This window comes from Helianthus annuus, chromosome 11 (genome assembly GCF_002127325.2).
Source record: "Helianthus annuus cultivar XRQ/B chromosome 11, HanXRQr2.0-SUNRISE, whole genome shotgun sequence".
Lineage (NCBI taxonomy): Eukaryota > Viridiplantae > Streptophyta > Magnoliopsida > Asterales > Asteraceae > Helianthus > Helianthus annuus.
This window is the reverse complement of record NC_035443.2, coordinates 116,664,943-116,681,413: the sequence shown is the minus strand read 5'-3', so window position 1 is coordinate 116,681,413 and position 16,471 is coordinate 116,664,943. Positions and strand designations below refer to the sequence as shown.

Sequence of the window (16,471 nt, the reverse complement as noted above, 5' to 3'; positions counted from 1 at the left end):
AAAGTTTTTAACTTTAATTCATTGGACACTCAATGTTGGTTGGTTTTGGCACTTGGATTTAATTGCGAACAATTAAAGTGCCGGGAGGAGGTAGTGTACACTGAGTCTTGTATTTTGAGTCGAGTCTTAGGTTTAAGTTTGGTCTTGGGTTTACTTATATGCACGTACAGGTACAAAACACTTCGCCCGTACTGAATCTCCATTCGGGCGAGGTTGTTTATAACTTATGCTTTTGTAAACGGTAACCCGATTTTGTTTTTCAATTATTTTCGGTTTTAACCACGAATGAAATGCTATACGGTTATGCCATTTTCTGAAAAATTGTCAAAAAAATCCAAAAAAAATTATTAAAAAATTAAAAAAATACCAAAAATAGTTCGTTACTAATAATCTGCTTTGCTTTGTCTTGTCAATCTTGAATTGTTTAGCAGAATGTCAAGTGAAGGTTCATCTAGCAGAGCTGGTAGGAAGAGAGGTCCAACCACTCGTCAAATAGGAGGCCCGGCTCAGCCGAAACCGGTGAAACAGCCAGAGTATGTTAGGGTGGTTGAATATATTGGACCGGGGGTTCCTTATGGTCAGAGTACGAGGATTTTGGATAGCCCTTTGTTGCAATTTGAGTTGGATTCGGGTAAATCTCAAAGGTTGGCTACTTTATATACTGTGGATCTGCTACCGTTTAGAAGGAATGATTGGGGATTGATAGATCGCCTGGGGGTGAGAGCTAGGGTCGAGCAGTTATTGGGTCCGAAGTTTAGGAGGGTTTTAGACTGTGATGCAAGGCAATATAAAGAAATTACTTTGGAGATCCATTCACCTTTGACTATAAGCAAGGGAACTTTAACGAGAAGGATGCAGTTTTCTTTGCCTTGGGTAGCAGTCATACGAGATGACGATCCGGGAATTCGCAGTGGCCACACAGTTTTATACACAAGAAGAGGTACGAACACCCGAGTTTCTTACAAGTTTGCAAGGAGTGTTCAAGAAAAAACGTAGGCACAGTGTTCAGGTTGATGAGTTGGTTAGATTCTGGGGTACTATGTCGACAGTTTCGTACTCTACTGGTGCGGTTGCGAGTGATATCATTGATCCGGTTTATCGATATATCCACAAGATTCTTTCAGCTACATTGGTAGGTAGGGGGCAAGGAGATAATAAGGTGAATCAAGTTAGCCTGTTTTGCTTGATGTGTATGGTTGAGAGGAGGCCGGCGAACTTGGCTACTATATTCGCATGGTCCATGAGGAGACTTTGGAGAGGTGGCCCAAGGGCTCGTGTGTATTGTGGGCCGTTTGTGACTTGGTTGGCTGAAAGCTTGGGTGTTTTTTAGAGGTATCCAGCGGATAAGATGAAAGAGGGCCCATGCCCTTGTTTCATGAGTGTTAGGGATCTACAGAATGCAGGGATATTGACATACACTGATCCAATTGAGTGGGAGCCCATTCGTCAGGGTCCACAGGTTCAGCCTCCTCCTGGTTCAGGTGCTGCAGCAGTTATGCAGGGGGCATTCCTCCTCGTTACTAGAGACCCCTTACACGACATGAGATTCCAGCTAGGCAGTATCCGTTGAGGCCGCCACGACCTGATCCACTTACTTTAGAGTCTTTATATGATTCGATGCAGACAGGTTTTGGGGATTTGCGTGGGTATGTTGATGAGCAGTTTGGTGCAGTTAGGCAGGTGATGCAGGAGAGTCGTAAAGCTCATGAGCCGGGTCAGCAGAGGTTGGAAGATGGTATGAGGCACATGATGGAGGGTCTACGTTTAGGAGTTCCTCATTATTTTCTACAGCCACAGGTAGGACCCAGTGGTATACAGGGAGTTGAGCCATATCAGGTCTTTGAGCAGTCTAAGGAGGAGTCAGGTGACGAGGACTAGTGTGGGGATAGCAGCATGTGGAGTTTTATGCAGTATCTTTTATTTTTCTTTTATGATATTTTTATTATATCCGGTCGGTACTCCTAATTTTTGAATACTTGGCTACTTGGTTGGATGGGTTGGGGTAGATTGGATGACTCATAGGTATGTTGGATGTTTTGAAACACTTTTATCTATCATATGTTATTTTGGTATGTTTATTTTGGATGTGATAGGTATGGTGTTGGTTTTGCTGCTTCCGTTAGTGTGAGAGAGTTAGGAATTGCTTGCTGAGTGTTTTCGGATTGGAGGGCATATGTGGAATTGACTGGCACTTTGACAGTCTCGCATATTAAACTAAGTCGTTTCACTTGTATACTTTGTATTGTTTATTTAGTTTTTAGTTTTTATTTTTTAGGTAATTAGTTTGAGTCGTGTTCTCGTTCTTGCATCAGGGACAATGCAATCTTTAAGTGTGGGGATGGGATACATAGTAGTAGTAGTAGTCGAGTCGTGAAAAAAAAATTAAAAAATTTAAAAATCGAGAAAAAAAATTGAAAAATCAGAAAATGTCTTTTGAATAAAGAAGTTTGCAAAATTGATATAGAAAATGATAGAAAAGATGGGTTTTTGTTCGGGTTCAAATAATGATAATATGGGATTAATTAAGTCGAGCTTGTGTCTAGTTTGGGATATGTGAATAGGCCCGGGTCGGTTTTAGGTTCCTTTGATTTAATGTTACCTTAATTGTCAGTCTACTAGTAGGTACTCATTTGGGAAAAATGGGAAATTGAAACCACCAATAATAGTATAAAGAATGCCGTTATAAGCCAAAATTGTTAAAATTTTTAATCATGAAAAAGAAAAGGAAAAAAATAGAATAATTGAGCTAGAAACTAAGAAAAGTAGCACATGCCTACGTAATCTTGGTTGGGGATAGTGACTCTGACCCGGAATGCCTTTGGGATGTGGGAAATCAAAATTGCAAAAAAATTACCGACGCTCACGTTGTCGCTCACGGGGATGGTGACTCTGGTTGAGACAACCTCTGGGTTAGGTAAAGAAACGTCTAAGCTCAAAAAAATGAGAAAAAAATGGTTTTAAATTCTCTTGATTTTGGTATAAAACAGTTGGGAATTGGTCCAGTGATCGTTCCTTTTGTTCTATAAGCTTGAGGTGGGATTGGGTGGACTGTGGCTTCTGGTGTGAGACCCTAGGTAGATTGACCGCACTTGAATTAAATTTGCATGATAAGGGCTAAGAACCGGGTTTGGGCTTAAAGGGACAAGTATATTTGCAATCGCGGCTAACACAAGTTTTGATTTTAACAAGTATAAATAGTTTTGACCCGAGTATTTATCTATCTCTGATTCCGTGTGCATAGATTCTTTTTCGAGGACGAAAAAAAGAGTAAATGTGGGATATTTGATGTATTGTAAAATACATCCTTTATTTGTGTATAGTTTATATAAGTTTCCGTTAGTTGTAATTTAGTTTTCATTAGAATTTGCGTACTTCTGATCCAATTGCGTTTTCCAGGTCTTTGCGTTTGAAACTGCTGGAAAATGCATAAAACGAGTTAAAACGTGGAAAAGACAAGTCCTGGAACGTGTTGGAGAGCTCGGGAGCTGAAACGGAGTTGAATTACGGGAAATAAGTTCTCTGGCGGGCCGCGATACAGGAAAGGGAGTCTCTCGCGGGTGGTGAGAGACTTAAAGATTTGAAGACGTCTATTACGCGGTGGCGGCCCGCGATCCATCACCATATCTCTCTCGCGCCCCGCGAGAGAGTGTTTCACCAGAATTTTTCGAGCTGGGCAAAGGGTTTCAGCTGCAAATCATATATAAACATATTAAACATTCAAAGAAACCCTAACTTACGAATTAGCAATCTTTTGGGCGAACTTGGAGCTGTGTTTGAAGCGTTTTCGAGCACTCGAAGCTGTCGGTTGAAGGTTAGAAGTTCAGAGAATCATTCGGGTCGTCTACCTAACATCAGGGTGTTTTCACTTGTGTTTCTTTCTCCTCGACTATGTCTTGTTTCTTTAAAAATACTTTGTTGATGCTTGTTTCCATGACTTTGATTGGCTAGATTTCATTGACAACCTAGATAAGATGAATGGTTGCATAAAGTTTGGATTTTTATTATGATCATATGATATTTATGGATTTATTTATGTATTGTAGGCGATTTGATTATTAGCTAGATGTGTATGCATACTTGATTGTGTTTGAATATTGTTTATTGCTTTACATAATTCTTGGTGACGGTCTTTATCACATAATAGAGTTGTGTTAGGTTCTAGATTTTGGTGAGTGTCTATATCACATCGTGAATCTTTAGGGTTGAATACATAATAGACCTTAAAAGCAATATTCGGTAATCTTATAAAATCAAGTGTTCTACTAACTCTCAATAGCTGAAAGGTGCGAGGTTATTGTTAGGTCTAAGTGATTAAACCGTAAGGTGGGTCCTTCTTAGGAAGTAAACCTATTAGTTGTTGTCTAACAAGTCTAGTTAAGAACCCAAATTTATCCTTGACTTGAGTCCTAAAACGGAGATAGTCTTGTAGGGTACTTTCATAAATCATTAGAGGTCTTGAAAAGGAGTCTAATTTACCGGTGAATATAACATCCTTTAGGGTTCCCTAATGTACTCTTGAGAAGGGTTAGGAGGCTTAGTTGGTAACTCGAGAGGTTTAGAATCTTACGATCCCAGTCCATAATAATCAATCTTCAAATAAAATCCATAACTAAAAGCAACCAGGATTCAGTCTAGGTAGTATTTCCACTGTCTGAGAAAAAGCCTAAAGTAATTCGTTCTAGTTAATTTAGTTTAACTGCTTTCTTAGGATTCTTAGAACCCCCCCCCCCCAATTAGACAAACAAAATAGTTCAGTCCATGTCAGTCTAGTCTAAATAGAGTCATTAGCGTAATTCGATAGAGTCTCATGGGTTCGATATCCAGACTTACAGTAGCTATACTAGAGTTGATCGGTACACTTGTCGGTTAGTAGTTTAGTGTGTCTTAGTGAGTCTAGAGTATTACTTAGAGTCTAGAATTAGGTTAATTTGGTTAATTTTATTGAACTACTTTTTAGCACATCAACGATGATGTTGTTACCCGAAACGCAACCACAAACCACGAAGGCTAAGAAAGGGAAAAATGAGCACAAGGAGGAAAGCACGCACAAGCACAAGAAGATGGAAGCGGGAAGGCGCAATGCCTTCCTTGGACCGCAGACGGGTTGGAAGCGCTTACACGAGCGTGGGTTAATGTTTCTATCGATCCGATTAAAGGTAGAATTTTGTATTTTATTTTTAGAAAAAGTATTTAAAATAAAGAGTTAACTGCCATTTTCGTCCCTGTGGTTTGGTCACTTTGGCCATTTCAGTCCATTTTTCAAAAATGCGCCATTTTCGTCCCCCACGTTCTCGAAAGGTGCCATTTCAGTCCAAAAATCATAACCCAGTTAAGTTAGTTTGTAAATAAGGACTGATTGTGTAAATTTGTAACATAAAGGACTGATTGTGTAAATTTAAAAAATGGACTGAAATGGCAGTTAACACCACCACCACTAGCCCTGCCACCACCACCACTCCGCTGCCACCACCACCATCACCGCCACCACAGCCACCACCGCCACCACAGCCACCACCGCCACCGATGAACTCCGAACTCCGAGAACGGTATACCGAAACGAAAAGCTTGCGGGTTACGGGGACGTCTTCGTCTTCTCCGGTCGTCTTCTCCGATGAACTCCGAACTCCGGCGAGTTACAGAAATGAGCAGGGGTGGAACTAGTAATTGATTTAGCCCATGTTTCTCTATCATCCTGTAATAGAATCAACTGCAAATTTAATTAAGTTCGAGCGAATCAAGAACTCTTGTTATACACGAAGCAATATAACATAAGCACGAATCTGAGGTGTAACAGATCTGGAAATTGATTATTCAAGAATCAGCAAATATGAGGAATGGTTCTAAATGTCCGGATGGGTAACATGGATGAACAATTTTTTCAGCGAATGGAGAAAATCTGCGAATGAACAATGTAACAGCGAATGCAGTTCTGTGGATGGAACAGATTCAGCGAATAGATAGAACTGCGAATGAACACTTCTGTTGATCTGTTCAAATTCCATATCTGCAATAAAATATGCTAACTTCAGATCTGCAATTAACGTAACTGATTGATTGATTATTTCTGATATGTAATAAACCTGTGACAACTAACAACCAGTAGATTCGTGATAACTATCCAATCCAGGTTCGTTCGAATGAACCAGTGTGTAAACCTGTGTAAACCACTTTCAAATCTTGAATGTATAACTTGCTCTAGATTTGTGAAACTTTGCTGATTCTTGAATAATCAATTTCCAGATCTGTTACACCTCAGATTCGTGCTTATGTTATATTGATTCGTGTATAACAAGAGTTCTTGATTCGCTCGAACTTAATTAAATTTGTAGAAATGAACATGGGCTAAATCAATTACTAGTTCCACCCCTGCTCATTTCTGCAACTCGCCGGAGTTCGGAGTTCATCGGAGAAGACGACCGGAGAAGACGAAGACGTCCCCGTAACCCGCAAGCTTTTCGTTTCGGTATGCCGTTCTCGGAGTTCGGAGTTCATCGGTGGCGGTGGTGGCTGTGGTGGCGGTGGTGGCGGTGGTGGCAGCGGAGTGGTGGTGGTGGCAGGGCTAGTGGTGGTGGTGTTAACTGCCATTTCAGTCCATTTTTTAAATTTACACAATCAGTCCTTTATGTTACAAATTTACACAATCAATCCTTATTTACAAACTGACTTAACTGGGTTATGATTTTTGGACTGAAATGGCACCTTTCCAGAACGTGGGGGACGAAAATGGCGCATTTTTGAAAAATGGACTGAAATGGCCAAAGTGACCAAACCACAGGGACGAAAATGGCAATTAACTCTAAAATAAATGTTTTATCATATTTTTTTAATCAAAGTATTAAAATAAATTTTGTATTTTATTTGGAAACAAAGGTTATATTTTTAAATTTTAATGTGTAGGCACTAATCGAAAACGAGAAGGTTTTTGGAACCAATTTGTAAAGAATATTTCCAATTGATGCAACGGCCCCATATCAATTAGTCCATTCCTTTAGTTCAAAATTTAGAGAGATGAACGGGAAAATTGGTTTGTTTGCGGGCATATATCAACATGCATGGAACTATGGTCCAAGTGGTGCAAATGATGAAAATGTTTTGTTGTTGGCTAATGAAAGATACACCAAAAAACATGGGCTGTGGAATTACATGAGGCCGTATTAAATATTGAGAAAATGCCAAACGTGGCAAGTGATGCCTAATGAGGTATCACAAGCGAAAAGATCTAAAACGAGTGCGCCGAGGAGTCATAGTGTGGGTGGTTCTGATGCATGTTGCATCGATATAAATGATGACCCCGAGTTCACAGATGAAGCTCCAACTCCTGAATCAGAGCGGCCAATTGGAAATGATCGTGCTAAAAAAGTAGCCGCTGCAAAGGCTTCGGGTTCAAAGGGAACGAGCTCCAACGATGTATCAAAACTTAATACAATTCTACAAAACTTCAACCATTTTATGGAAGTGCAAGAGGAGAATTACAAAAAGAGAGAGAAAGAATGATATTCCAGGAACCGGCGAGTTTGACGGAGCCTCGGTCCCGATACGACGTATTCGGTGCGTTTATTATTACTAAGAAATGAGTAGAAGATAGATACGACACCGAGCAGTCACTTATAATCTGGTATCTTATACATATCTGAAAGTTACAGCACCGTGAGACCAGTTGGACAGCATGTCCCCTCTGGGATCCAAAAGCTTGTCCAAATGGGAACCCCGCATCCCTATTTAATGGAGTTTACAATATGAATACCTATTCGACCAGATGGGGTTTGGGCTATTATATTGTCCATTCGTTTGGATGGACTTGTCTATCCATCCGGATGGACTTTGACAATACTAAAACCTGTCCAACTTATACTATTCTATATATTCAACACACGCTTTATCTAGTTATCCGCACAGTGGCAGACGTACGAAATATGCACCAACAGATTCCCCCTCGGCTGTCACTGTCGAATTGTCACTAACACTTTAAGAACTTTGAGCCGTATTTGAATATTCTGCAATCTTCAATTATTCTCCAACTTCAATCAGGCATCTTGAAACTGACAATAGATTCCCCCTCGATTGATGATTCGGGTTTGCTTTGACAGAGTAAAGCACCAATTCCCCCTTAAAGAATCTTCAGGTCTTTTGCACAGTTCATGACTCTCCTCTGATTTGCTAAACTGCAACCTTCACGAACAATCACCAACTTGAAACTAGTCAATGCAGCATCCTCTGTTTCAGCTTTTACCACATCCGAGCTCAGTTTTTGATATATCATTTCAGCACCACGATCTCGCATTCCGCTTGCTCGATCTAAGAATGTACAAAAACTCAACCGAAAATTGATAGAAACTTCAAACACCCCACTGGTTAACTTCAAATCCGTGATTCTCCATGAAGATCTGATATCCCGTTTTCCATGATCCACGCTAACGCACCGTAAGAATGACGGATCCATGTAAACGGTATTCTCCAGAATCAGTAAATCTTCATCGGAAAACAAATCATCTAGTAATGTAATCCGATCTTCGAATCATTCATCCACAGTCAGATTCATCTCCTCGGATAATCTAGATCTCAGAAACTATCATCCACGATCACTCTCAGATCTCCAATGCTTTCGTCCACGATCAGATATCAACACCTCGGATCATCTTGATCTCGGAAGCTTTCATCAACGATCAGATTCACATTCCCCCTGACAATCCGAAGTCGAAACCACCCGAATACTGTTGCAGTGTCACGAATTTCAAAAATGCTGGAACATCTGAAAATTTTTATTCCCCCTCATTTTTGCAAATTCTGACGTCTCTATTACTGAATTCCCCCTCAAACAGAGCAATTCAGTCTTCTTTTATCTGTGAAAAACTCGACTATGCCGAAAATATAACAATTTTCCTCAAAACGCCAGTTTTTCATCATTGCGGATTTTACGTTTTGGCCCATAAATAGTCAGATAACCTGGAAGATAAACATTCTACACTAGTATCATGACTACCCTACTAATTTCCACAATCCATGATCGCATCATCAAATCTGTTCACTGAAGCCCCAGACGGTGTCCCCGAACAACCCAGCTTGGTAGTTAAAAATCTGAAAAAAATTTCAATCACCAAATTTTTTCTGGAGACTCTCCTCGTCGTTGCGATCAAAGCATGCCTTTTTTAGGCATTAGTTCATCCGTTCGAAGGGGATAGGTCCATTCGTCCGGATGGACTGATCTTGGATCATATTGACAATTTGCCACCAGAGTGTCTTCATCTTTCCGAATGACTATATGGTTCGAATGAGCATTCGATCGAATGGGTTCACTTGTCCGCTCAGACGGTCATCTGGGTGATAGTCACTTTATATGGTTCGGATGACCATCCGCTCGGATGGTCATCCGGGTGACAGTCACTTTATATGGTTCGGATAATCATCCGCTTGGATGGTCATTCGCTCGGATGGTCATCCTAAGGATTATGTTCTAACAGCTCAAGAACACTCCAAATCACGTTTTTTCGATCCAGAATCTTTATATGTGTGAATTCTATGATGAAACTTCACATGATTGTGCGCGAATCAATTCTGAACAGAATGATGTCTTCAATTCCAAAATCCATCCGTGAATTGACCTTTATTTTGATGACTTTCTCTATTTTAACGTCAAAATTCCCATTTAACCAAAAATTGATGAGCTTGGGTGATTTAACCAACTATTAGATCAATTAAATCGATACCGTAGATCTGATACCACTTGATATTCCAGGAACCGGCGAGTTCGATAGAGCCTCGGTCCCGATACGACGTGTTCGGTGCGTTTATTATTACTAAGAAAGGAGTAGAAGATAGATACGACATCGAGCAGACACTTATAGTCTGGTCTCTTATTCATATCTGAAAGTTACAGCATCGTGAGACCAGTTGGATAGCATGTCCCCTCTGGGATCCAAAAGCTTGTCCAAATGGGAACCCCACATCTCTATTTATAGGCAACGGACTATCTAGTCCGAATGAGCTAGTGTCCAGCTATCCGGATGACCATCCGTCCAGGTGGACTTTACAATATGAATACCTATTCTACCGCATGGGGTTTGGACTATTCTATTGTCCATCCATTCAGATGGACTTGTCCATCCGTCCGGATGGACTTTGACAATACTAAAACTTGTCCAACTTACACTATTCTATACAATATTCAACACACGCTCTATCTAGTTATTCGCACAGTGGCAGACGTACGAAATATGCACCAACAAAGAAAAGGAAGAAACAACAACGACAGAAATTGAGAGGTTTGCACACGATAAGAGACGACTCGAATTTGATCTACAAAATCCAGAAACTGAAGAGTTCTGACTCATGAAAACCGACATCGAAGGTCTACCAGAACGAGATTGTGCGGTGCTCTCAAGAATGAAGAACAAGATCGCGAAGAAATGGCTAGAAGGAAGTGGAAGTGGAATGTAGTTTTTTTTTAAATTATGTCTTTTTTTAAATTATGTTTTTTTTTAATTATGTCTTTTTTTCTAGGCTATGTAATTTTTTTAATTAATGAAAACTTCTTATAATTTTTAGCATTTAGGTATTTAAAAAAATAAATAACAAGAGTTAAGTGTCATTTTCGTCCTTATGGTTGGTCTAATTATACGACTCCAAATCAAATTACAAATTTGTACCATTTTCGTCCCTGACATTCTTGAAACATGCCATTTCCGTCCAAAAAACTTTGAAATTTGACCTGAAATGGCATAATTTGAACAAACCACACGGACGGAAATGGCAGATAATTCTATCAATTATGGACGGAACAAACATGTTTCAAGAATGTTTGGGATGGAAATGGTACAAAATTGAAATTTAGTCTGAACTAAGCCTAATAGAACAAACCAAAGGGACGGAAATGACAATTAACTCTAAATAAAAAAATGAAAGGGGGGGGGGGGGGAGGGGAAGAAGATGGAACCACACTCCATGTTGGAGGAGAATGGTGAGGTAGAAGGAGGAAGGTGATGTAACGTTGATGTAGACTTAGGGGAAGAAGGAGAACCAGACCCCCGTAACCTCCCCGTAACCTTATATAGTATATAGTAGTGAAGTAGGAAGATTTTGTTAAAAAGTGGGTGGGGTATGCGGAGGATATGTTGTTGGAAAATGGCAATACGCGGACCACTCCTATTTTGTTGCTACTTTACGTGGGACACATAGAACACTTTCAAGTTTCAACCATCATGGGCTACACTTCATACATCAAACCTTGATTTAAAAAGATTAATCAAAGTTTCTAGTAGTAGAATAAGCAACATGAAATATATTAATAATTTATCAACTAGCTTTAAACAATAACAAATAAACGTGCACTTGTAATGATCCAATGATGTTAATGTGAACTCATCACAAAACAAACAACAAAACGATGAAAAAATTAGTAATAAACAAAAAACGAATTGCGTTGGTATGAATAACAAAATGGTGTTTTGATGATACTAGTAACCCTCGCCGGGTGAAGATGCATGACCAGGGTTGTATATAAAAGGGCCTACCGAAGACAAACAATATCCGTCGCGGTTGAGATGACGAGAAAATGTAAGACGAGCACCAGTAAGTCCTCCGTTGGTATCTTCGGGAACCTTGCAACTGGCCCATGGTGATTTTTCGAGGAAAGCTTTGCATTCGGTTATCTTCCATGCATCGTCTTTTAGTGCCTTTGATGATTGTATCTTGGCTAAGAAATAACCCTTTTCATCTGTTGGGCAACTTGAGAATGAAAATGATGTCGATCCGTATCCGCTCTTATGCACGGCCAAACAAGTCACTTTTGTTGTCGCTCCTGTTTTTAACAACAAAATAACAACTTGAACATGTTATTAAATAACCCAAAAAAAAAAAAACAGACCAAATAAATTACCAAAAAAAAAAAAAATCAAACCAAACATGATACAATAAACTAACTCATAGCTTTTAGGATTTTTTTTTTCATCATTCAAAAGGTTTTTGATCGAAATTAAAATAAATAAAACCTCACTAATCATGACATGTAATGTTCTTTTTACATCCATGTGACCTAAATTAAACTCTCATAGCTTTTAAGTTAGGTAACGTAAATGATAAAGAAAAAGTCACCTAAATTTTAGTTTTTGATTTGGTTAGGAACTAAAACAGACCTAAAGATTACTTTTATTTTATCGTTGACATGTATAAATATAACACAATATAATTTTATATAAACCAATATCACATAGTATGTACCTTTGAGTGGGATAAGTTTGGAACCATTTATGCAATAAATAAGACCTTGCACTGCAATGTTCTTCGGGTGCTTTGGCACCTTGGGTACCAATGGCTTTTCGTGTGTTGGTATCATCGGTTTTGACGGTAACTTAGGATCAATCTTCTTGTAGGATACATATTCCCCTTTTGGATTCACCGGCTTTGTAGGTATCTTAGGATTGGGTTTTTCATAGGCGACATGCTCTTTTGGTGTAGTAGTCTTCGGTGGCACATATCCCTCAAGCTGCGACTTTCCATAACCACTATCTGCCGAAGCAGAAGCAAGCATTGCGAACACCGACAACAAAAGCAAAATTGAACCAAACCATGCAGTATTTGCTTCCATCTTGCTGGTTATGTATTAAAATTTTCAAATGAGAACAATGTTTGTGCTGTCTTTAAGGTCTTCCTTGTTACCCTATTTATAGATACGTTATTTATATATTTAATTGTTGAGTCACTTATTAAAGAAAGATTATTTTGCAAACATAGTGGATGATTAATTGTTAGCACGATGCTAAGTTGACTATTCACAACAAATGGTCATAATAACGTGGTCTCCCAAATCCTAGATTCTCTTGCATGGACCTAAGATGCCCCGAAAGTAGACCCATTAGATATTGGGCTTATATACGGTCTCATATATCTTGTTTTAAGGCCCAAAAATAAGACCATTCACATTCACATCATAAATATATCTACCGTTTTCTACCTTATCATTCCATTAAAAACAACTATATTTTTTTTGTTGTTTCAATTAAATAATATTTTTATATTTTTATCATTACATTTTCTCTCTCCTCCACCCACAATCAGTTTCAAAATATATTAAAAAATTATAAAGGGTGTTCAGGAGATAAACAGTAATATGTTTTCTCTCTTCCACTCATAATCACTTACAACCACTTTATATAATATAAAAACCTCTGAATTTGATGGATAAGATATGAATGCTCTAAGCCAATACTGTAAATCCTTTTAGGCCATATAATGGCTGTTATGTTGTTTTCCAACGGTGATAAATGACTACCATCATTTAAAAGAATCCCGGTAATTGGCATTAAAAATCGTTTAAAACTAACCAGTTATAAAAAACCGGTTCCTAGTTAAAAATCTCAAACCGGTTTGAAAGCTTTGGTTATTTATCAACCCAAACCTTTTTTTGGTTACGAAAAAGTTGTGGTTACTGTTATTAACCGGTTAGGATGTGCACCTCTCAAACCGTTTTTTTTTTATAATTTTTGTATATAAAATTACAGTATCATTACATAAAAATATAAAATTGATCATTTTTTTCTACCGGTTTGTGTAAAAAACCGGTTCAACCTGGTTTTTGACGCGAGGAAGGAGAACCAATGTGGAACCTACGTTTGGATTACAAACCGAACCGGTTTGGCTTGTTCCGGTTCCAAAGTCGGTTTTCCGGTTTCGATCCCCGAACCATTTTTCCCACCTCTAACACCTCTACTCTACAGTCTTGTATGGGCCTAAGATACCCTCAAAGTAGGCCCATTATCTATTCGACTTTTATAATGTCTTGCATCTTATTTGAAGGCCCAAACACAAGCCCATACTCTAAACCCTTTGTACACAAAACAAACGATATAAAAGGGGTATTACTCCATCCAACAAACCCTAGGAAGTACGGATCGAGACGAAAATGGTGTCATTGAAGCTACAGAAGAGGCTTGCCGCCAGTGTCCTCAAGTGCGGCAGAGGCAAGGTTTGGCTGGATCCTAATGAAGGAAATGAAATCTCAATGGCGAATTCACGTAAATCTTCTTTCTGTTTATGTTTTTTGATTCGTTATCATATCCGGTGATTGTTAATTGTATTTGTTGTGATTATATTGTGTTGTTACGGTTTTAGTTGATTGATTTGATATGTTTAGCTGTTTGAGGTGGTTGTTTACGGTTGTTTGGATCTAGTCGCTGAATTTTTTAGCTGAAATTGGTTGATAATTGTGTGATTTTTGTTAGGATTTGATTATGTGTTGCGTAACACGCGAATCTAGGTCTAATATGAAAGTTTGAAGTTATTTGTTTCAATCTGAAAATTGGAGGTTGTTTGGTGTGTATTTTGAGTGTTACAGTGAGTATGTGTAGGGGGGCAAACGAGCCTAGCCGAGCTGCTTTTGAAAAACTCGAATCAAGCTGAGCTTAAACAAGCTTCAGATCTAGCCCAAGTTTTTATTGAGGCTCATTAAATAAATGAGCTTGGGTCTGAGTTTCACATATCACCTGCTGGCGAGCCTAAACAAGCCTATTTATATAATTTTTAGTTAACATATTAAGTGGACATTTGTATAGTTTTTTTTGTTTATTATAGGCTTGTTATATGATAAAATAAATTAGATAATGTATATTGTAATTTACATCAGAATTATATTTATACTTATATATCAATATATGTAAATAAGTATAGATATGTCTAAATATTTTATTTTTAAATTGCATAAATAATAAACGAGCTGACACTGGGGCAAGCTTAAGCTTAAAAATTTACTCACAGGGTGAGCTTGAGGTTGGCATTGCTCATTAACACCCCCAAAGTCTGTGGTGAGTAATAGCTAGCTACAGTTGTTGTATTGAGTGTTTCTGTATGCAGCATTGGGTATGTTGTTGTATATGACATGAAGCTTATTGTTTAAATTTGCATCTATGGCTGTTTTGATCCAAGACACCTTTTGTACGTCTTGATTTAACTTCTAAATCTGAAAATGAATAAGAAATGTTGCGAATTTGCTAAATCTGAACATTTATTGCATAACACGTGAATCAAAATGTGAAATCATAATTTGGAAATTATACATTTCAATTTGAAAGTTGGACGTTGTTTGGTATGTATTTCAAGTGTTACAGGGATCCTGTGGCAAGAAATTGCTAGCGACAGTTATTCTATTAGAATGTATTTGAAAAGAAACTCATAGTTTGGATTTTGATTGATGTCTAGACTTTGAAACTACTCTTTATTGTATTGCTGTCATTTTTTTCCTTAAAATATAAAATATAAAATTAGATTGTTGATGTCATTATGTTGATATTTTTTTTTTCATGATGACTGCAGGTCAGAACATCCGTAAGCTTGTTAAAGATGGGTTTATCATCAGGAAGCCTACCAAGATTCATTCGCGGTCCCGTGCTCGTCGTATGAAGGAAGCAAAAAGAAAGGGGCGTCACTCTGGATATGGTAATAACTTTCGTGTATACTTTTTAAAAAATAATCCACTTTCGAGGCAAAAGGAAGTGCTGTCTAGTTGATTTCAAAGAAAATGTGTCAAGTCAAAACGATCTTGTTTTGAACTTTAGGTAAACGTAAGGGTACCAGAGAGGCAAGATTGCCAACTAAGATCTTGTGGATGAGGAGAATGAGAGTGTTGAGGCGGTTGCTTCGCAAGTACCGTGAGGCTAAGAAGATTGACAAGCATATGTACCATGACATGTACATGAAGGTGAAGGGTAATGTTTTCAAGAACAAGCGTGTGCTCATGGAAAGCATTCACAAATCAAAGGCTGAGAAGGCTCGTGAGAAGACACTCTCCGACCAATTTGAGGCCAAACGAGCAAAGAACAAGGCCAGCAGGGAACGGAAGTTGGCACGAAGGGAGGAACGTTTTGCTCAGGTATTTTGTTTAGAGACATGATTGATGTCTCTATTTGTGCTGTTATATAATCATGTCTTTATGTTTGTTTTCGTTTTTTTGTGTAGGGCCCACAAGAAAAAGCACCGGCAGTGGCTGCTCCAGCATCACAGCCGGCTGCACAGTGAGTGTTCAATGTTCATTATGTTTGTTAAGTTGGATGAATGGTTTAAATAACATTTTTGTGTTTTTTGTTGTTAGGGCACCAAAGAAATCCAAGAAGTGAGGACTGTATGTTGGAGATGAAGAACATGTTGATGTTTTTAATAGCCGTGCGGTTTAGTTTTTTGATATGTTTGTCGTTGTCGTGGTTTTATAAAACAGTTTTTATTAAATGGTGCGTTTTTGTCATACTCTTGTTTAATGTTGGTTATACCAGTAGCACTTGCAGTAATTTTCTTTTTTTTTTGCCCCTTGTTGTTTGAAAAAACCCTCCACTTCAATTGGTATTTTTTCACGAAAAGCAGACATTAGATAACAAATCCAGTGTATTTTGTTGTCATGTCTTAACAAAAGCCTTGTTTAGCAAGGTATCTAAAGCCCTGTCATGAGACTATATATGCCCTGTCAATAGGTTGTGGACATGTCGTCTCAGTT

General features: G+C 38.5%; 2 protein-coding genes across 2 annotated transcripts; one reads left to right on the top strand and one right to left on the bottom strand.

Annotated features, from left to right (window-relative positions):
- Positions 1-11,255: 11,255 nt before the first annotated feature.
- LOC110936298 (proline-rich protein 3) lies at positions 11,256-12,600 on the bottom strand. Its single transcript, XM_022178646.2, has 2 exons — positions 12,214-12,600; positions 11,256-11,794 (listed from the first exon to the last, which is right to left on the bottom strand). The coding sequence occupies exons 1-2, from the start codon at positions 12,578-12,580 to the stop codon at positions 11,451-11,453; spliced, it is 711 nt and encodes a 236-aa protein (XP_022034338.1). The 5' UTR covers positions 12,581-12,600; the 3' UTR covers positions 11,256-11,450.
- A 1,249-nt stretch (positions 12,601-13,849) lies between these two features.
- LOC110936297 (60S ribosomal protein L19-1) lies at positions 13,850-16,277 on the top strand. The gene is made up of 5 exons (XM_022178645.2): positions 13,850-14,006; positions 15,301-15,423; positions 15,543-15,856; positions 15,943-15,998; positions 16,076-16,277. The coding sequence occupies exons 1-5, from the start codon at positions 13,895-13,897 to the stop codon at positions 16,098-16,100; spliced, it is 630 nt and encodes a 209-aa protein (XP_022034337.1). The 5' UTR covers positions 13,850-13,894; the 3' UTR covers positions 16,101-16,277.
- The last annotated feature ends 194 nt before the right edge of the window (positions 16,278-16,471 follow it).

What these genes read in the sequence shown, in the direction of transcription:
- LOC110936298 (XM_022178646.2), bottom strand. Translation starts at nt 12,580, where the DNA reads ATGGAAGCAAATACTGCATGGTTTGGTTCAATTTTGCTTTTGTTGTCG. An exon ending in CAAACTTATCCCACTCAAAG is followed by an intron (nt 11,795 to 12,213) that starts GTACATACTATG and finishes TGTTAAAAACAG; the next exon opens with GAGCGACAACAAAAGTGACT.
- LOC110936297 (XM_022178645.2), top strand. Translation starts at nt 13,895, where the DNA reads ATGGTGTCATTGAAGCTACAGAAGAGGCTTGCCGCCAGTGTCCTCAAG. An exon ending in GGGGCGTCACTCTGGATATG is followed by an intron (nt 15,424 to 15,542) that starts GTAATAACTTTC and finishes TTTGAACTTTAG; the next exon opens with GTAAACGTAAGGGTACCAGA. An exon ending in GGGAGGAACGTTTTGCTCAG is followed by an intron (nt 15,857 to 15,942) that starts GTATTTTGTTTA and finishes TTTTTTGTGTAG; the next exon opens with GGCCCACAAGAAAAAGCACC.